The 22491-nt window shown below is 46.0% G+C and overlaps 1 protein-coding gene across 4 annotated transcripts in view; it reads right to left on the bottom strand.

Moving 5' to 3' along the window:
* The window catches only part of mpz (myelin protein zero), a 32292-nt gene extending 13676 nt beyond the window's left edge, over positions 1-18616 (bottom strand). For 2 of the 4 annotated variants that reach the window (XR_005052971.1, XM_021614027.2), the window contains exons 1-5: positions 18422-18614; positions 14472-14638; positions 12996-13209; positions 12325-12454; positions 11872-11920 (exon numbers count right to left, since the gene is read on the bottom strand). Coding sequence is in view for 3 of the 4 variants with exons in the window: in XM_021614027.2 (XP_021469702.2) it covers positions 11872-11920; positions 12325-12454; positions 12996-13209; positions 14472-14638; positions 18422-18467 (606 nt within the window). In the remaining variant the exon portion in view is untranslated. Of the gene's footprint in view, positions 1-11871; positions 11921-12324; positions 12455-12995; positions 13210-14471; positions 14639-18421 lie in introns of all 4 variants that reach the window. The other 2 variants (XM_021614028.2, XM_021614029.2) reach the window with 2 other exon arrangements.
* Between the last annotated feature and the right edge of the window lie 3875 nt (positions 18617-22491).

Here is a 22491-nt window from a genome sequence, read left to right as displayed (position 1 = left end):
GCGTTAACATACTGTAGGTTTAACCTGTAAACGTGTTAACATACTGTAGGTTTAACCTGTTAACATACTGTAGGTTTAACCTGTAAACGCGTTAACATACTGTAGGTTTAACCTGTAAACGCGTTAACATACTGTAGGTTTAACCTGTAAACGCGTTAACATACTGTAGGTTTAACCTGTAAACGCGTTAACATACTGTAGGTTTAACCTGTAAACGCGTTAACATACTGTAGGTTTAACCTGTAAACATACTGTAGGTTTAACCTGTAAACGTGTTAACATACTGTAGGTTTAACCTGTAAACGTGTTAACATACTGTAGGTTTAACCTGTAAACGTGTTAACATACTGTAGGTTTAACCTGTAAACGCGTTAACATACTGTAGGTTTAACCTGTAAACGTGTTAACATACTGTAGGTTTAACCTGTAAACGCGTTAACATACTGTAGGTTTAACCTGTAAACATACTGTAGGTTTAACCTGTAAACGCGTTAACATACTGTAGGTTTAACCTGTAAACGCGTTAACATACTGTAGGTTTAACCTGTAAACGTGTTAACATACTGTAGGTTTAACCTGTAAACGCGTTAACATACTGTAGGTTTAACCTGTAAACGCGTTAACATACTGTAGGTTTAACTTGTAAACATACTGTAGGTTTAACCTGTAAACGCGTTAACATACTGTAGGTTTAACCTGTAAATGCGTTAACATACTGTAGGTTTAACCTGTAAACATACTGTAGGTTTAACCTGTAAACGTGTTAACATACTGTAGTTTAACCTGTAAACGCGTTAACATACTGTAGGTTTAACCTGTAAACGCGTTAACATACTGTAGGTTTAACCTGTAAACATGTTAACATACTGTAGGTTTAACCTGTTAACATACTGTAGGTTTAACCTGTAAACGCGTTAACATACTGTAGGTTTAACCTGTAAACATACTGTAGGTTTAACCTGTAAACGCGTTAACATACTGTAGGTTTAACCTGTAAACATACTGTAGGTTTAACCTGTAAACGCGTTAACATACTGTAGATTTAACCTGTAAACGCGTTAACATACTGTAGGTTTAACCTGTAAACGCGTTAACATACTGTAGGTTTAACCTGTAAACGCGTTAACATACTGTAGGTTTAACCTGTAAACGCGTTAACATACTGTAGGTTTAACCTGTAAACGCGTTAACATACTGTAGGTTTAACCTGTAAACGCGTTAACATACTGTAGGTTTAACCTGTAAACATACTGTAGGTTTAACCTGTAAACGCGTTAACATACTGTAGGTTTAACCTGTAAACGCGTTAACATACTGTAGGTTTAACCTGTAAACGCGTTAACATACTGTAGGTTTAACCTGTAAACATACTGTAGGTTTAACCTGTAAACGCGTTAACATACTGTAGGTTTAACCTGTAAACGCGTTAACATACTGTAGGTTTAACCTGTAAACGCGTTAACATACTGTAGGTTTAACCTGTTAACATACTGTAGGTTTAACCTGTAAACATACTGTAGGTTTAACCTGTAAACGCGTTAACATACTGTAGGTTTAACGTGTAAACATACTGTAGGTTTAACCTGTAAACGCGTTAACATACTGTAGGTTTAACCTGTAAACGTGTTAACATACTGTAGGTTTAACCTGTTAACATACTGTAGGTTTAACCTGTAAACGCGTTAACATACTGTAGGTTTAACCTGTAAACGCGTTAACATACTGTGGGTTTAACCTGTTAACATACTGTAGGTTTAACCTGTAAACGCGTTAACATACTGTAGGTTTAACCTGTAAACGCGTTAACATACTGTAGGTTTAACCTGTAAACATACTGTAGGTTTAACCTGTAAACGCGTTAACATACTGTAGGTTTAACCTGTAAACGCGTTAACATACTGTAGGTTTAACCTGTAAACGCGTTAACATACTGTAGGTTTAACCTGTAAACGCGTTAACATACTGTAGGTTTAACCTGTAAACGCGTTAACATACTGTAGGTTTAACCTGTTAACATACTGTAGGTTTAACCTGTAAACGCGTTAACATACTGTAGGTTTAACCTGTAAACGCGTTAACATACTGTAGGTTTAACCTGTAAACGCGTTAACATACTGTAGGTTTAACGTGTAAACATACTGTAGGTTTAACCTGTAAACGCGTTAACATACTGTAGGTTTAACCTGTAAACGCGTTAACATACTGTAGGTTTAACCTGTAAACGTGTTAACATACTGTAGGTTTAACCTGTAAACGTGTTAACATACTGTAGGTTTAACCTGTAAACATACTGTAGGTTTAACCTGTAAACATACTGTAGGTTTAACCTGTAAACGCGTTAACATACTGTAGGTTTAACGTGTAAACATACTGTAGGTTTAACCTGTAAACGCGTTAACATACTGTAGGTTTAACCTGTAAACGCGTTAACATACTGTAGGTTTAACCTGTAAACGTGTTAACATACTGTAGGTTTAACCTGTTAACATACTGTAGGTTTAACCTGTAAACGCGTTAACATACTGTAGGTTTAACCTGTAAACATACTGTAGGTTTAACCTGTAAACGCGTTAACATACTGTAGGTTTAACCTGTAAACATACTGTAGGTTTAACCTGTAAACGCGTTAACATACTGTAGGTTTAACCTGTAAACGCGTTAACATACTGTAGGTTTAACCTGTAAACGCGTTAACATACTGTAGGTTTAACCTGTAAACGCGTTAACATACTGTAGGTTTAACCTGTAAATGCGTTAACATACTGTAGGTTTAACCTGTTAACATACTGTAGGTTTAACCTGTAAACGCGTTAACATACTGTAGGTTTAACCTGTTAACATACTGTAGGTTTAACCTGTAAACGCGTTAACATACTGTAGGTTTAACCTGTTAACATACTGTAGGTTTAACCTGTAAACGTGTTAACATACTGTAGGTTTAACCTGTAAACGCGTTAACATACTATAGGTTTAACCTGTAAACGCGTTAACATACTGTAGGTTTAACGTGTAAACATACTGTAGGTTTAACCTGTTAACATACTGTAGGTTTAACCTGTAAACGCGTTAACATACTGTAGGTTTAACCTGTAAACATACTATAGGTTTAACCTGTAAACGCGTTAACATACTGTAGGTTTAACCTGTAAACGCGTTAACATACTGTAGGTTTAACCTGTAAACATACTGTAGGTTTAACCTGTAAACGCGTTAACATACTGTAGGTTTAACCTGTAAACATACTGTAGGTTTAACCTGTAAACATACTGTAGGTTTAACCTGTAAACGCGTTAACATACTGTAGGTTTAACCTGTTAACATACTGTAGGTTTAACCTGTTAACATACTGTAGGTTTAACCTGTAAACGCGTTAACATACTATAGGTCTAAAAGAGAGCAGCCATAGTGAGGAGAAATGAATCACGCATGGGGAGAGTTTATATTTTAGAAACCGTTGGCTTTGTGTTTTATTTATGCAGCCAACCTCTGGGCGTTGTGAGGCTGACTGCAACTCAAACTGACTGTCAGTCATGTGACAGTGTGTGTTCCAAGTAGCACTCTATTCCCCATACAGTCGACTAGTTCTGACAAACATCAAATCAATGTTTATTGTTCACATACACAGGATACAGAGGATTTAACACTATTACTAAAAGACTGTACTGCTTTTGACCAGGGCCCATAGAGTTCTATTAGTAGTAGACAATATGGGTCAGTGGTCAGCATCAGGTGGCTCATGGCCAAAACTGACCAGCGAGTGATTTATTTAGATCCCCAAAATTTTGGGGGGAATTTTTTGTTGTTGTTGTTGTTTTTGGTTAAAGAAAAGACTGTAAAATTACCAGGAATTCAACTAAAAATGTGTTTAGAAGCGAACTCTGCCTCTAACCCCTGATACTGTGCTGACCTCCAGCCGCATGCCCATGACCCAGTGCTATAGAACCCTGCCTCTAACCCCTGATACTGTGCTGACCTCCAGCCGCATGCCCATGACCCAGTGCTATAGAACCCTGCCTCTAACCCCTGATACTGTGCTGACCTCCTGCCGCATGCCCATGACCCAGTGCTATAGAACCCTGCCTCTAACCCCTGATACTGTGCTGACCTCCTGCCACATGCCCATGACCCAGTGCTATAGAACCCTCCCTCTAACCCCTGATACTGTGCTGACCTCCTGCCGCATGCCCATGACCCAGTGCTATAGAACCCTGCCTCTAACCCCTGATACTGTGCTGACCTCCTGCCACATGCCCATGACCCAGTGCTATAGAACCCTGCCTCTAACCCCTGATACTGTGCTGACCTCCAGCCACATGCCCATGACCCAGTGCTACAGAACCCTGCCTCTAACCCCTGATACTGTGCTGACCTCCTGCCGCATGCCTATGACCCAGTGCTATAGAACCCTGCCTCTAACCCCTGATACTGTGCTGACCTCCTGCCACATGCCCATGACCCAGTGCTATAGAACCCTGCCTCTAACCCCTGATACTGTGCTGACCTCCTGCCGCATGCCCATGACCCAGTGCTATAGAACCCTGCCTCTAACCCCTGATACTGTGCTGACCTCCAGCCACATGCCCATGACCCAGTGCTACAGAACCCTGCCTCTAACCCCTGATACTGTGCTGACCTCCTGCCACATGCCCATGACCCAGTGCTACAGAACCCTGCCTCTAACCCCTGATACTGTGCTGACCTCCAGCCACATGCCCATGACCCAGTGCTATAGAACCCTGCCTCTAACCCCTGATACTGTGCTGACCTCCTGCCACATGTACCAGAGCCAGTGCTATAGAACCCTGCCTCTAACCCCTGATACTGTGCTGACCTCCAGCCGCATGCCCATGACCCAGTGCTATAGAACCCTGCCTCTAACCCCTGATACTGTGCTGACCTCCTGCTGCATGCCCATGACCCAGTGCTATAGAACCCTGCCTCTAACCCCTGATACTGTGCTGACCTCCAGCCGCATGCCCATGACCCAGTGCTATAGAACCCTGCCTCTAACCCCTGATACTGTGCTGACCTCCAGCCGCATGCCCATGACCCAGTGCTATAGAACCCTGCCTCTAACCCCTGATACTGTGCTGACCTCCAGCCGCATGCCCATGACCCAGTGCTATAGAACCCTGCCTCTAACCCCTGATACTGTGCTGACCTCCTGCCGCATGCCCATGACCCAGTGCTATAGAACCCTGCCTCTAACCCCTGATACTGTGCTGACCTTCAGCCGCATGCCCATGACCCAGTGCTACAGAACCCTGCCTCTAACCCCTGATACTGTGCTGACCTCCAGCCGCATGCCCATGACCCAGTGCTATAGAACCCTGCCTCTAACCCCTGATACTGTGCTGACCACCAGCCACATGCCCATGACCCAGTGCTACAGAACCCTGCCTCTAACCCCTGATACTGTGCTGACCTCCTGCCACATGCCCATGACCCAGTGCTATAGAACCCTGCCTCTAACCCCTGTTACTGTGCTGACCTCCTGCCGCATGCCCATGACCCAGTGCTATTGAACCCTGCCTCTAACCCCTGATACTGTGCTGACCTCCTGCCGCATGCCCATGACCCAGTGCTATAGAACCCTGCCTCTAACCCCTGATACTGTGCTGACCTCCAGCCGCATGCCCATGACCCAGTGCTATAGAACCCTGCCTCTAACCCCTGATACTGTGCTGACCTCCAGCCGCATGCCCATGACCCAGTGCTACAGAACCCTGCCTCTAACCCCTGATACTGTGCTGACCTCCAGCCGCATGCCCATGACCCAGTGCTATAGAACCCTGCCTCTAACCCCTGATACTGTGCTGACCTCCTGCCACATGCCCATGACCCAGTGCTATAGAACCCTGCCTCTAACCCCTGATACTGTGCTGACCTCCTGCCGCATGCCCATGACCCAGTGCTATAGAACCCTGCCTCTAACCCCTGATACTGTGCTGACCTCCAGCCACATGCCCATGACCCAGTGCTACAGAACCCTGCCTCTAACCCCTGATACTGTGCTGACCTCCTGCCACATGCCCATGACCCAGTGCTACAGAACCCTGCCTCTAACCCCTGATACTGTGCTGACCTCCAGCCACATGCCCATGACCCAGTGCTATAGAACCCTGCCTCTAACCCCTGATACTGTGCTGACCTCCTGCCACATGTACCAGAGCCAGTGCTATAGAACCCTGCCTCTAACCCCTGATACTGTGCTGACCTCCAGCCGCATGCCCATGACCCAGTGCTATAGAACCCTGCCTCTAACCCCTAATACTGTGCTGACCTCCTGCCGCATGCCCATGACCCAGTGCTAAAGAACCCTGCCTCTAACCCCTGATACTGTGCTGACCTCCAGCCGCATGCCCATGACCCGGTGCTATAGAACCCTGCCTCTAACCCCTGATACTGTGCTGACCTCCAGCCGCATGCCCATGACCCAGTGCTATAGAACCCTGCTTCTAACCCCTGATACTGTGCTGACCTCCAGCCGCATGCCCATGACCCAGTGCTATAGAACCCTGCCTCTAACCCCTGATACTGTGCTGACCTCCTGCCGCATGCCCATGACCCAGTGCTATAGAACCCTGCCTCTAACCCCTGATACTGTGCTGACCTCCAGCCGCATGCCCATGACCCAGTGCTACAGAACCCTGCCTCTAACCCCTGATACTGTGCTGACCTCCAGCCGCATGCCCATGACCCAGTGCTATAGAACCCTGCCTCTAACCCCTGATACTGTGCTGACCTCCAGCCGTATGCCCATGACCCAGTGCTACAGAACCCTGCCTCTAACCCCTGATACTGTGCTGACCTCCAGCCGCATGCCCATGACCCAGTGCTACAGAACCCTGCCTCTAACCCCTGATACTGTGCTGACCTCCAGCCGCATGCCCATGACCCAGTGCTATAGAACCCTGCCTCTAACCCCTGATACTGTGCTGACCTCCTGCCGCATGCCCATGACCCAGTGCTATAGAACCCTGCCTCTAACCCCTGATACTGTGCTGACCTCCAGCCACATGCCCATGACCCAGTGCTATAGAACCCTGCCTCTAACCCCTGATACTGTGCTGACCTCCTGCCACATGTACCAGAGCCAGTGCTATAGAACCCTGCCTCTAACCCCTGATACTGTGCTGACCTCCAGCCGCATGCCCATGACCCAGTGCTATAGAACCCTGCCTCTAACCCCTAATACTGTGCTGACCTCCTGCCGCATGCCCATGACCCAGTGCTAAAGAACCCTGCCTCTAACCCCTGATACTGTGCTGACCTCCAGCCGCATGCCCATGACCCGGTGCTATAGAACCCTGCCTCTAACCCCTGATACTGTGCTGACCTCCAGCCGCATGCCCATGACCCAGTGCTATAGAACCCTGCCTCTAACACCTGATACTGTGCTGACCTCCTGCTGCATGCCCATGACCCAGTGCTATAGAACCCTGCCTCTAACCCCTGATACTGTGCTGACCTCCATCCACATGCCCATGACCCAGTGCTACAGAACCCTGCCTCTAACCCCTGATACTGTGCTGACCTCCAGCCGCATGCCCATGACCCAGTGCTATAGAACCCTGCCTCTAACCCCTGATACTGTGCTGACCTCCTGCCACATGCCCATGACCCAGTGCTACAGAACCCTGCCTCTAACCCCTGATACTGTGCTGACCTCCTGCCACATGCCCATGACCCAGTGCTACAGAACCCTGCCTCTAACCCCTGATACTGTGCTGACCTTCAGCCGCATGCCCATGACCCAGTGCTACAGAACCCTGCCTCTAACCCCTGATACTGTGCTGACCTCCTGCCACATGCCCATGACCCAGTGCTACAGAACCCTGCCTCTAACCCCTGATACTGTGCTGACCTCCAGCCACATGCCCATGACCCAGTGCTATAGAACCCTGCCTCTAACCCCTGATACTGTGCTGACCTCCTGCCACATGTACCAGAGCCAGTGCTATAGAACCCTGCCTCTAACCCCTGATACTGTGCTGACCTCCAGCCGCATGCCCATGACCCAGTGCTACAGAACCCTGCCTCTAACCCCTGATACTGTGCTGACCTCCTGCCACATGCCCATGACCCAGTGCTACAGAACCCTGCCTCTAACCCCTGATACTGTGCTGACCTCCAGCCACATGCCCATGACCCAGTGCTATAGAACCCTGCCTCTAACCCCTGATACTGTGCTGACCTCCTGCCACATGTACCAGAGCCAGTGCTATAGAACCCTGCCTCTAACCCCTGATACTGTGCTGACCTCCAGCCGCATGCCCATGACCCAGTGCTATAGAACCCTGCCTCTAACCCCTAATACTGTGCTGACCTCCTGCCGCATGCCCATGACCCAGTGCTAAAGAACCCTGCTTCTAACCCCTGATACTGTGCTGACCTCCAGCCGCATGCCCATGACCCAGTGCTATAGAACCCTGCCTCTAACCCCTGATACTGTGCTGACCTCCTGCCGCATGCCCATGACCCAGTGCTATAGAACCCTGCCTCTAACCCCTGATACTGTGCTGACCTCCAGCCGCATGCCCATGACCCAGTGCTACAGAACCCTGCCTCTAACCCCTGATACTGTGCTGACCTCCAGCCGCATGCCCATGACCCAGTGCTATAGAACCCTGCCTCTAACCCCTGATACTGTGCTGACCTCCAGCCGTATGCCCATGACCCAGTGCTACAGAACCCTGCCTCTAACCCCTGATACTGTGCTGACCTCCAGCCGCATGCCCATGACCCAGTGCTACAGAACCCTGCCTCTAACCCCTGATACTGTGCTGACCTCCAGCCGCATGCCCATGACCCAGTGCTATAGAACCCTGCCTCTAACCCCTGATACTGTGCTGACCTCCTGCCGCATGCCCATGACCCAGTGCTATAGAACCCTGCCTCTAACCCCTGATACTGTGCTGACCTCCAGCCACATGCCCATGACCCAGTGCTATAGAACCCTGCCTCTAACCCCTGATACTGTGCTGACCTCCTGCCACATGTACCAGAGCCAGTGCTATAGAACCCTGCCTCTAACCCCTGATACTGTGCTGACCTCCAGCCGCATGCCCATGACCCAGTGCTATAGAACCCTGCCTCTAACCCCTAATACTGTGCTGACCTCCTGCCGCATGCCCATGACCCAGTGCTAAAGAACCCTGCCTCTAACCCCTGATACTGTGCTGACCTCCAGCCGCATGCCCATGACCCGGTGCTATAGAACCCTGCCTCTAACCCCTGATACTGTGCTGACCTCCAGCCGCATGCCCATGACCCAGTGCTATAGAACCCTGCCTCTAACCCCTGATACTGTGCTGACCTCCAGCCGCATGCCCATGACCCAGTGCTATAGAACCCTGCCTCTAACACCTGATACTGTGCTGACCTCCTGCCACATGCCCATGACCCAGTGCTATAGAACCCTGCCTGTAACCCCTGATACTGTGGTGACCTCCAGCCGCATGCCCATGACCCAGTGCTATAGAACCCTGCCTCTAACCCCTGATACTGTGCTGACCTCCTGCTGCATGCCCATGACCCAGTGCTATAGAACCCTGCCTCTAACCCCTGATACTGTGCTGACCTCCATCCACATGCCCATGACCCAGTGCTACAGAACCCTGCCTCTAACCCCTGATACTGTGCTGACCTCCAGCCGCATGCCCATGACCCAGTGCTATAGAACCCTGCCTCTAACCCCTGATACTGTGCTGACCTCCTGCCACATGCCCATGACCCAGTGCTACAGAACCCTGCCTCTAACCCCTGATACTGTGCTGACCTCCTGCCACATGCCCATGACCCAGTGCTACAGAACCCTGCCTCTAACCCCTGATACTGTGCTGACCTTCAGCCGCATGCCCATGACCCAGTGCTACAGAACCCTGCCTCTAACCCCTGATACTGTGCTGACCTCCTGCCACATGCCCATGACCCAGTGCTATAGAACCCTGCCTCTAACCCCTGATACTGTGCTGACCTCCTGCCACATGCCCATGACCCAGTGCTACAGTATATTCGCTAGCTGCATACTTTCTTTTATATGTATGTTTGTGAACAATGCTATAAGAAAGTGACAACAAGCCACATTTTCCCTGGCAGGTTTGTATAATTCGGTAAAATTTCCCAAAATGTCCAGGTTTCCCCAAAATTCCTGTTTCAGGAAATCCTGGATACATTTTTTTCCAAGCTACCCGAATTTTGCAAACCTATTCCCTTCACTACCTCCGTTAAGACGTCTTAGTTAATTTCAGTTTTTAGATTGAGCTGAATTGATCGATAATAATAATAATAGGTCTTTAGGTGTTTGTAGTTTAACAGCATGTCATACATCATCATCTATTTAACAAGAAATCTTTCCCACAAAATAAAACCTAATTCGCCCCGGAGGAACTGCTGGTAATCCCAAAAGCACACAAGAAATAATGAGTGTTTTATTAATCCAATACTAAGGTCATGTCCCAAAATGACACCCTATTCCCTATATAGTGCACTATTCTGGTCAAAAGTAGTGCAGTGTATAGGGAACAGGGTGCCATTTTGGTGACGCAGCCTAAGAGCTATCCATCCCCAAGCCCTGCACTTATCCGCAGTGTGACTCTGTGTAATTTGGGATAACTGTGAGCCAATAATGGGCCAGTGATTTACATTTGGCTCAAAGGAGGTGGAATCAGCAGGTCTCCCTCGTATTCTCCTTTCTCTCCCACTGAGAGCAAATCAGTTCCATTCACAGGGAATTGAATTACTGTACAACAGGACCGTGCTGCAGCCATTTCACAGTGCTGCTCTTCTGTGTTATTATCATTATGCCTTAAAGCTATTTACCCATTGTGTTTGTCTTGTCTTTGAGGAGGTTTAAAATGAAAGGGGGGGGGGGGGGGGGGATAAGAGATGGGAGGGGTGGTACTTTAGGTCCAGTGTTTCTGGGACTTTGTGGTTCTGGGACTGTGTGGTTCTGGGACTGTGTGGTTCTGGTACTGTGTCGTTCTGGGACTGTGTGGTTCTGGTACTGTGTGGTTCTGGTACTGTGTGGTTCTGGTACTGTGTGGTTCTGGGACTGTGTGGTTCTGGGACAGTGTGGTTCTGGGACTGTGTGGTTCTGGTACTGTGTGGTTCTGGGACTGTGTGGTTCTGGGACTGTGTGGTTCTGGGACTGTGTGGTTCTGGTACTGTGTGGTTCTGGGACTGTGTGTAACCATGTTGTTATAGTATGAGCTGTTATATAGGTGCTGTACTCTGACATGACTTGTGTTGTACTGTGCTGTAGTTGTGAGCTGTTGTTGTTGTGAGTGAGGTACTGTTGATGTGTAGTTGTTGTAAGTGAGGTACTGTCGATGTGTTGTTGTTGTGAGTGAGGTACTGTCGTTGTGTAGTTGTTGTGAGTGAGGTACTGTCGATGTGTAGTTGTTGTGAGTGAGGTACTGTCGATGTGTAGTTGTTGTGAGTGAGGTACTGTCGTTGTGTAGTTGTTGTGAGTGAGGTACTGTCGTTGTGTAGTTGTTGTGAGTGAGGTACTGTCGTTGTGTAGTTGTTGTGAGTGAGGTACTGTCGATGTGTAGTTGTTGTGAGTGAGGTACTGTCGTTGTGTAGTTGTTGTGAGTGAGGTACTGTCGTTGTGTAGTCATTGTGAGTGAGATGCTAACGTTGTGTAGTCGTTGTGAGTGAGATGCTAACGTTGTGTAGTCATTGTGAGTGAGATGCTAACGTTGTGTAGTCATTGTGAGTGAGATGCTAATGTTGTGTAGTCATTGTGAGTGAGATGCTAATGTTGTGTAGTCGTTGTGAGTGAGATGCTAACGTTGTGTAGTCGTTGTGAGTGAGATGCTAACGTTGTGTAGTCACTGTGAGTGAGCCGACGCTGAGAGGACTTGCCTGTCTCTGCTGTGATCCCTCTTTACCCTTCCCTTTCTTTCCATGTTTGCTGGAGGAAACAAAGAGAACCAAGTTAGGAGGATGTAGAACCTCTGCCCCCGGTGGTCAACGGGATGTACTGCTCCTGTACCAGTATAGTACTGCCTGTCTTATAGCTATTGCAAAGAACACAGCACTGTTTCTCCAGCTAGGTTATGAGACACAGCAACATTGATAGACTGTAAAGTGTCAATACAGGTCAACTTCTTTCCTGTGCAGAGGGCTGGTCTATGGGTAATGCCTCAGCCTCTGACACACATGGCTAGCTTTGACACAACCTGTCCCTAACTTTCTGCACTTTCATTATCTCTCTCTATCTGTTCAATCAATTCAGAAAAATACCACCTAGTGACAGCTAAGCCATACAGAACGAGCTCAAGGTTGGGCCCCAGACCCGGGCATAGGGACACTGACCTGACACTGAGGTTGAAGACTCTGCGGGCCACCAGAAACCTCATGAGATAGTAGATGACCACGACGAGCACCAACAGACCCAGCACCACACCGATGATGGCCCCTGTGATCACTCCGGCCTGGATGGGAACTGAGAGAGTGAAGGGAAGGGGGTGGAGAAAAAGCGAGAGGGAGAAAAAAAAAAAAAAAAAAAAAAATTGTAAAATAGAGCAAGAGGAATGAGGATGAAAAGAGAGGGGGAGGGATGGAGAGAAATATGAAGAAGACAAGAAAACACTGACATTAAACAACATATTAGCACAAATAAGGGCTTGCTTATGTGTGCAGTCTGATTTAGAATTCTGATCATGATTCTGGATGATTGTGGCACAGCGCTGCTTCTGATTGTAATTCACTACAGTGGTTGATGAAATAGACCTGTCTGTATAAACCTAGATAGAATTTGATCCGTTTGTAGAATTGAAGTTTTCCTGACCAAGATGGCAGATGGATTTATTAGGCATGTTACTAGGATGCCAGTATCTATTCTAGGAACTGTATCTATGTAATTCTAGAACCCGGTCCCAGATCTGTTTGTGCCATTATGCCGCTCTTTTGCCACTACTTGTCATGCCAAAGCATGGAGTGTGACAAACAGACTGATCCTCAGGCTAGTAATTCTATGCTCTCGCCTTTTTCAAAGACCAGCAGTCTGACACTGGAGGCGCGTCCCACTATGTCAGGCGGGTTCTTGGCATCACAGGTGAAGGTGCCGTTGTCTCCGTAGTCCAGGTTCTTGAGTAGGATGGATCCGTCCCGGCGACCAGGGTTCCCCACAAACTCCAGCCTGTCTCTGAACGGTCCCTTGTTGTCCACATAGGGGGATCCACCAGTGTAGTGGAAGACCTGGAACCGGGAAGACATTCAGTTTCTTTCTTGTGTGGTTTTACATCTAGGCTTAAGTTGAATCAAAAATGGCACCCTATTCCCTATGTAGTGAACTACTTTTGTATTGGTAAAGGATACAATTAGGGAATACTAAGGTGCCATTTTAGACCAGCCCATACAGCAGTGTGAGATGAAATGTGTTAAAAGAAAAGGCTTGTAAAGTAAAGTTCATTAACTGTTTTTGGAGAGGAGTAAGAAGGAAGGAAGTGATATCATTTCAGAGGGAGGCAAGAGGTAGATGAAAGCGGAGGAGAGAAGGAGATAGATAATGAGAGTAGGAGAGGGAGAGAGACGGGGGATAGAAGGGGGAGATTGGGAGCCATGGAGGGCAAGTCACAACGAGGAGAGAGACATAATACGATGGAAACAGTCAGATTAGGTGAGAGAGACTGAAATGAAAGAGCTAGCACCAGGTGAGAGGACGGGAATGAGGAGGAGATGAGAACCGAGTGGAAGTCTGCATCCTAAATAGCACCCTATTCCCTATTTAGTGTACTACTTTTGACCAGGGCTCTAGTCAGGGTGAGATGAGGAGATGAGTACAATGAGAAGGAGATGAGGACTGAGTGATAGAGAAAGATAAAGGAGGATAATGGAGTGATAGAGGATGGAGTGATAGAGAAGGATAGAGAAGGATAATGGAGTGATAGAGAAAGATAGAGGAGGTTAATGGAGTGATAGAGAATGGAGTGATAGAGAATGATAAAGGAGGATATTGGAGTGATAGAGAATGGAGTGATAAAGGATGGAGTGATAGAGAAGGATATAGGAGGATAATGGAGTGATAGAGGATGGAGTGATAGAGGAGGATAATGGAGTGATAGAGGATGGAGTGATAGAGAATAATAGAGGAGGATAATGGAGTAATAGAGAATGGGGTGATAGAGGAGGATATAGGATAATGGAGTGATAGAGAATGGAGTGATAGAGAAGGATAGAGGAGGATAATGGAGTGATTAGAGGATGGAGTGATAGAGAAGGATAGAGGAGGATAATGGAGTGATAGAGGATGGAGTGATAGAGGAGGATAGAGGAGGATAATGGAGAGATAGAGAAGGATAGAGGAGGATAATGGAGTGGTAGAGAATGGAGTGATAGAGGAGGACAATGGAGTGATAGAGAAGGATAGAGGAGGATAATGGAGTGGTAGAGAATGGAGTGATAGAGGAGGATAATGGAGTGATAGAGGATGGATTGATAAAGAAGAGGTGGTTATATACAAAGATGCTGTCCCTGGCTCCGTCGGCCCGGTAGCTCCAGGAGAAGGTGACGTCATCGGAAGTCCAGCGCCAGGAGAAGAATGAACATGACAGACGGATGTCTGACCCCACCAGGGCATGACGCTCCCAGCCCGTGTAGATGACGATGGCCTCCGACTGTTGGGGCACTATAGGGGTTAAAGACGGGGTTAAATGAGAACGATGAACACACTTGTGGTTCATGATAACCTCTTTTCACACTTCCTTTTTTACCCCATCACCATTCCATCTATGTGTGTATGTTTCACCATTGTAGCATTCTATCTATGTGTGTTTCACCATTGTGGCATTGCATCTATGTGTGTATGTTTCACCATTGTAACATTCTATCTATGTGTGTATGTTTCACCATTGTGGCATTCCATCTATGTGTGTGTGTTTCACCATTGTAACATTCTATCTATGTGTTATCTTTCACCATTGTGGCATTCCATCTATGTGTATATGTTTCACTATTGTAACATTCTATCTATGTGTGTATGTTTCACCATTGTAGCATGCTATCTATGTGTGTATGTTTCACCATTGTAGCATGCTATCTATGTGTGTTTCACCATTGTAGCATTCTATCTATGTGTGTGTGTTTCACCATTGTAGCATTCTATCTATGTGTGTATGTTTCACCATTGTAGCATTCTATCTACGTGTGTATGTTTCACCATTGTAGCATTCTATCTATGTGTGTATGTTTCACCATTGTAGCATTCTATCTATGTGTGTATGTTTCACCATTGTAGCATGCTATCTATGTGTGTGTGTTTCACCATTGTAGCATTCTATCTATGTGTGTGTTTCACCATTGTAGCATTCTATCTATGTGTGTATGTTTCACCATTGTAGCATGCTATCTATGTGTGTGTGTTTCACCATTGTAGCATTCTATCTATGTGTGTTTCACCATTGTAGCATCCTATCTATGTGTGTTTCACCATTGTAGCATCCTATCTATGTGTGTTTCACCATTGTAGCATCCTATCTATGTGTGTTTCACCATTGTTCACTTTCATGGCGCTTTCAATAAAAAAATATAAAACACGAAAGATCAGCACTGCACGGTTCAAAACTATTTTTCTGGGGATATAAAAGGACAATACTATACAAACAGACAAGAGGATAAAGAGGACTGGGGCACGCAGGGTTAATTAAATCAGAAAAATCTTAGCTGCACATGCCACAACTTTGTCCCTGGGTAATAAGACAGAGACAACGGGATTGAGTGGAGTAGAGAATGTTTTTGAGTTGCAAGGTGTTTTTTTTTTTCAAGACTATCCTTCCAGACTATTGTCGAGTCTATCGTTCCAAACCCCTTGTATTCACGTCAATAAACCAACACAACCTTCAAAACTAGTGTGGTGTGGATGGAGCATTTAATTTACTTTGAAAAGACAAGTAGACCTAGTGGAATAGACATGTTATTTTCAACCTTTTTCTTCGGTTTCAAAACCATTTATAAACACTTCAAAATCCATACACACACAACCACTGTTTATCCAAGGACACAATGTTTATCCAAGGGCACAATGCCCTATGAACATGAGTTATGATGGCAGGCAACAAGGATTGGAGTTGATTGATACTAACTAAAAAGCACAGCATAACAAAAACTATCCACAGAATATAAATATCCATAGGTTATTTTTCTATGTTGTGTCCTTGAAATATGAATGTAAATTCTGTATTTGCAATAAAAATCTATATAAAACTAATATAGTAAATGCAATACATGCCACAGTACCTTAACCACCACCAATGTAATGACATTTACAAACATTGCTATCATCAATTATTATCCCTAGTATTGTGGGGTATTAGGAATTTCTTTTGATTCAAGATACTGATTCGCACACAAATCATGTCAGACACTATACAATATACACTACCGTTCAAAAGTTTTGGGTCACTTAGAAATGTCCTTGTTTTTGAAAGAAAAGCACATTTTCTGTCCGTTAAAACAACATCAAATTGATCAGAAATACAGTGTAGACATTGTTAATGTTGTAAATGACTACTGTAGCTGGAAACTGTTGATTTTTAATGGAATATCTACATGCGCGTACAGAGGCCCATTATCAGCAACCATCACTTCTGTGTTCCAATGGCACATTGTGTTAGCTAATCCAAGTTTATCATTTTAAAAGGCTAAGTGATCATTAAAAAAGAGAAGTGGGAGTACATTAGAGTGTCTAGTTTGAGAAACAGAAGTCCTCAACTGGCAGCTTCATTAAATAGTACCCGCAAAACACCAGTCTCAACATCAACAGTGAAGAGGCGACTCCGGGATGCTGGCCTTACAGGCAGAGTTCTTCTGTTCAGTGTCTGTGTTCTTTTGCGCATTTTAATCTTTTATTTTTATTGACCAGTCTCAGATACGGCTTTTTCTTTGCAACTCTGCCTGTAAGGCCAGCATCACGGAGTCGCCTCTTCACTGTTGACGTTGAGACTGGTGTTTTGCGGGTACTATTTAATGAAGCTGCCAGTTGAGGACTTGTGAGGTGTCTGTTTCTCAAACTAGACACTGTAATGTACTTGTCCTCTTGCTCAGTTGTGCACCGGGGCCTCCCACTCCTCTTTCTATTCTGGTTAGGGCCAGTTTGCGCTGTTCTGTGAAGGGAGTTGTACACAGCGTTGTACAAGATCTTCAGTTTCTTGGCATGGAATAGTCTTCATTTCTCAGAACAAGAACAGACTGATGAGTTTCAGAAGAAAGTTATTTGTTTCTGGCCATTCTGAGCCTGTAATCAAACCCACAATTGCTGATGCTCCAGATACTCAACTAATCTAAAGAAGCCCCGTTTTATTGCTTATTTAATCAGGACAACAGTTTTCAGCTGTGCTAACATAATTGCAAAAGTGTTTTCTAATTATCAAAAAAAATGTTTTAACGAAAAACTCGGATTAGCTAACACAGTGTGCCATTGGAACACAGGAGTGATGGTTGCTGATAATGGGCCTCTGTACGCCTATGTAGATATTTCATTAAAAATCTGCCGTTTCCAGCTACAATAGTCATTTACAACATTAACAATGTCTACTGTATTTCTGATCAATTTGATGTTGTTTTAATGGACAAAAAATGTGTATTTGTTTCAAAAACAAGGACATTTCTAAGTGACCCCAAACTTTTGAACGGTAGTGGATATATAAAAATTGTACATTAAAAATGTTCACAGGCTGAAACTCTCAGCAGATCACAACTCCAGCGTCCTTGAATAACTAATGTCAGCCAGCAGAGAACATGTCAATGGAATAAGACTTGACGTTTTTAATAAAGATTTTGACAAAGCTGTAAAAATCAGGGGGAAGAAAAAGGATCTCTGCTCAAGTGTAAAAATGCTGTCAACACACTGTCTCAGAGTGAGTCCCAATATTGATACCCTCACTCTAACTTTGTGAGCCTTATGGAATTCCGTCACAACAATATAACATCCGCATAACAATGTATTACAAGACCAACCAATCATCTGACAGGTTCCCTTTACTTGCCTTCCCTTTAATTAATATCTACCAATATCAACCACCCAGAGTCACCCAGAGTCACCCAGAGTCACCCAGAGTCAGCGACCGACGGGATTAATTCAACGTAAAGCTGATAATGAAATACCAAGCCTGTGTAAAGCATAGGAGATCATTCATCATATCTGTTATTTATTCAAATTGTGTAACTGACCCTATGTGCTCTTTGACCTTTAACCCAGATGTTGATAAAGGTCTGGCAGCACAATTCACAAATCAAATTAGAAGGTTTAGTCATAGAATTAACATACTAGAAGTAACTTCTATTTTTTTAACCATAAATCAAAGAAATTGAGCGCAGTTACACTTCACATTACAGTGGCCTTATAATTGTGAAAATAATTAGGGTTAGGGCTGAGATTAAGGATATGTAAAGACAAATCAAATAAAACATTTACCTATTCCAAGCAGTATGACCGATGCTAGCGCCAAAATGGTGAGCATGGTTCCTGACTCTTTGGGTTCCTAAAGGGATGTTGCAGATGGAGGAGTCCCACTATGTAGCGATGGAGAAGGATGGAGAGATAGGACAGAGTGATGCAGGGTGCCAGGACAGAGGACAACAACAGAACCCTACTGTCCCAGGGTTTATAGCCAACCACACCCCTCTCTCTCTCTCCACGGCCCGGCCCATTCCTCCCTCTCTCCCTCTCTCCACCTACACCTCAGATGTACAACAATGTACACCGTCACTCTTTACCACATCATGTATTGTCCCAGAATGATGTCATTTCCTGTGTATGATAGGACAGGGGTATTCAAATTCGAGTCTGGAGGTCCCGGGTACTTAAAGGTTTTCTGTTCTACCTGATAGTTAATTGCACCCACCTGGTGTCCCAGGTCTAAATCAGTCCTTGATTAGAAGGTGGGGGGGGGGGGGGGGGGGGGGGGGGGGCTGTCTCTAACGAGGTCAGTGTAACCCTGTCCATCATCCCCCGGTTTTTCCTCTCCCTGCACTTTCACCGAGATGTGGAGAGAGGAATGGAAAACAAAGGTCTCAAGTCTCTCTCTCTCTCTCTCTCTCTCCCTTTCTTCCTTTCTCTCTCTCTCTCTCTCTCTCTCTAGCTCTCTCTCTCTCTCTGTCTCTCTCTCTCTCTCTCTCTCTCTCTCTCTCTCCCTTTCTCTCTCTCTCTCTCTCTCTCCCTTTCTCTCTCCCTTTCTCTCTCCGAATTCCTGCCTGTTTGCTGACGTCTAGCAGACAAACAATGGAGGGAGAGAGGGGCACAGGGGGAGACTGGCCTGTCTTTCAATGGAGCCTTCTTCCTCTCCAACCTCTCTCTCTCCATCCAGACAAAGCGTTGTATTCTCCTCCTGCCTCCCTCTGCAGAGCTCCCATTTCGCTTATTCCTGTAAAACAGAAAGAGAGAGAGAGAGAGAGAGAGAGAGAGAAAGAGAGAGAATTCGCACAAGATTTAGCAGGACATAGGAACGAGAGAGAGAGAGAATGAGAGAGAGTGGGGAGAGACCTAGATCTAGATGGGTTGACATGAGGACACTGGGACACACAGACATGAGAGCAAATGCAGATAGAGAGAGTGGGAAAGACGTAGAGAAAGGTTTTCTTTATAAGTACGAGAGCCATCCACTCCAGGAGGATGCACAATCCATCAACCTGTCATATGACGTAAATATAAATTAGTTTAGCCGGCGGTGACATCTACGGTGGGTCGATTGAATCTATGTGGAGACTACTGTTTAACATTACACTCCTGCTATCCGATGACCCACTATTAGGTCGCTCTCCTCTCCCTATCAGAACATGGCATGTGGCTTCCCATTAGACCAGGGTTGCATCCCAAATGGCACCCTATTCCCTATATAGTGCACTTCTTTCAGCCATAGCCCATAAGGATAACAACTAGTGGGCCAGAGGATAGATGGCTCTTGTCAAAAGTAGTGTACTATGTAAGGAGCAGGGTTCCGTTTCAACAACATACCGACGGATCACTTTACTAAACCTGTTGGCAGAGATCTAGCTCAGTGTGTGTTCTAAATGATTAAGGCTTGCCATAAGGCAGGGGAAACAGGAAATATTTTATAAATCTGTCCACTGAAAGGAACGTGTGGCAAACTTCCAAAGTTTTCTGCAGTGACAGAATGGAGATTGCCATGGCAAACTACTGTATTAGAGAGAGAGAGTAAGAGAAAGAGAGAGAGAGAGACAGAGAGAGAGACAGAGAGAGAAAGAGAGAGAGAGGGAGAGAGAGAGACAGAGAGAGAGACAGAGAGAGAGAGATAGAGAGAGAGACCGAGAGAGAGAGAGAGAGAGACAGAGAGAGAGACAGAGAGAGAGACAGAGAGAGAAAGAGAGACAGAGAGAGACAGAGAGAGAAAGAGAGACAGAGAGAGAGAGAGAGACAGAGAGAGAGACAGAGAGAGAGACAGAGAGAGAGAGAGAGAGAGAGAGAGAGAGAGACAGAGAGAGAGACAGAGAGAGAGAGAGAGAGAGAGAGAGACACAGAGAGAGACACAGAGAGAGACACAGAGAGAGAGAGAGACAGAGACAGAGACAGAGACATAGAGACAAAGAGAGAGACCGAGAGAGCCCTTTATGGTTGTGAGGTCTAGGGCACTAGAACAGTCTGCAGCACCTAGCCCCACCCTACTAGAATCTGAAGTCAAATGTCTACTCTTTGCTGATGATCTGGTGCTTATGTCACCAACCAAGGAGGGCCTACAGCAGCACCTAGATCTTCTGCACAGACTCTGCCAGACCTGGGCCCTGACAGTAAATCTCAGTAAGACAAAAATAATGGTGTTCCAAAAAAGGTCCCGTTGCCAGGACCACAAATAAAAATTGCATCTAGACACTGTTGCCCTAGAGCACACAAAAAACTATACATACCTTGCCCTAAACTTCAGCGCCACAGGTAACTTCCACAAAGCTGTGAACGATCTGAGAGACAAGGCAAGAAGGGCTTTCTATGCCATCAAAAGGAGCATAATATTCAACATACCAATTAGGAGCTGGCTAAACATACGTACATGAATCAGTTATAGAACCCATTGCCCTTTATGGTTGTGAGGTCTGGGGTCCACTCACCATCCACCCAGCTAGAACAGTAGATCTGGGCCGATTCCGGCTGAGAGTCGAGGCACTCGGCTGAGAGTCAGACTCGGCCGATGTCATGTGGCACGAGTCTGGGCCGCTTTCCGCATGATTACTTATGTCAAGGATGTGGGGATTGAGCTCGGGCCGATTCCGGTGTGAGTTATCTGGCCCAAAATATATTACTTGGGGCTCCACGCCGAGCCGAGTTAGGGAAGGGTTTTGTCCTTGTCCCATCGCGCTGTAGCAAATCCTCTGGTGGGCCAGGCGCATGCACGCTGACACAGTCACCAAGTGTATGGTGTTTCCTCCGACATCATTTTGTTTCTCCGTGGATGGGTATAATATAATTTTTATGTATAAAATGTAAATAGTAATATTTAAAATGACTAAATCGGGTAATTGTGAATCAATTTATTTAAATTTTCATCAGGCCTCTTCTGGGGGTTTCTGGTAAGATGCCGTCAAGGTCGGCTGAATTCCGGTAGACGGTAACGGCCCGATTCTGGAGTCATTCATTTTGATTCTGGGCCGGAGTCCGACACCCGATTCCAGGCCCATTAGTTCCTGCCCCCCAGATGAGGGCCGCTTCTGGGCCGATTCCTCATTGCTAGCTGGGCAAGAATTCACAAAATGGGACAAACACCAAATTGAGACTCTGCATGCAGAATTCTCCAAAATGATCCTCTGTGTACAATGTAAAACACCAAATAAATGGATGCAGAGCAGAATTAAGCCGATACCCGCTGATTATCAAAATCCAGAAAAGAGACGTTAAATTCTACAACCACCTAAAAGGAAGAGATTCCCAAACCTTCCTTAACAAAGCCATCACCTACAGAGAGATGAACCTGGGGAAGAGTCCCCTAAGCAAGGTGGTCCTGGGGCTCTGTTCACAAACATAAACAGACCTCACAGGACAGCAACACAATTAGACTCAACCAAATCATGAGAAAACAAAAAGATAATTACTTGACACATTGGAAAGAATTGACCAAAAAACAGAACAAACTGTAGAGTACACAGTGGCAGAATACCTGTCCACTGTGACTGACCCTAAACAGAGAGTACACAGTGGCAGAATACCTGTCCACTGTGACTGACCCTAAACAGAGAGTACACAGTGGCAGAATACCTGTCCACTGTGACTGACCCTAAACAGAGAGTACACAGTGGCAGAATACCTGTCCACTGTGACTGACCCTAAACAGAGAGTACACAGTGGCAGAATACCTGTCCACTGTGACTGACCCTAAACAGAGAGTACACAGTGGCAGAATACCTGTCCACTGTGACTGACCCAAAATTAAGGAAAGCTTTGACTATGTACAGACTCAGTGAGCATAGCCTTGCTATTGAGAAAGGCCGCCGTAGGCAGACCTGGCTCTCAAGTGAAGACAGGCTATGTGCTCACAGCCC

The sequence above is a fragment of the Oncorhynchus mykiss genome, chromosome 8 (assembly GCF_013265735.2).
Source record: "Oncorhynchus mykiss isolate Arlee chromosome 8, USDA_OmykA_1.1, whole genome shotgun sequence".
Classification (NCBI taxonomy): domain Eukaryota; kingdom Metazoa; phylum Chordata; class Actinopteri; order Salmoniformes; family Salmonidae; genus Oncorhynchus; species Oncorhynchus mykiss.
This window is presented reverse-complemented; position numbering and strand designations above follow the sequence as displayed.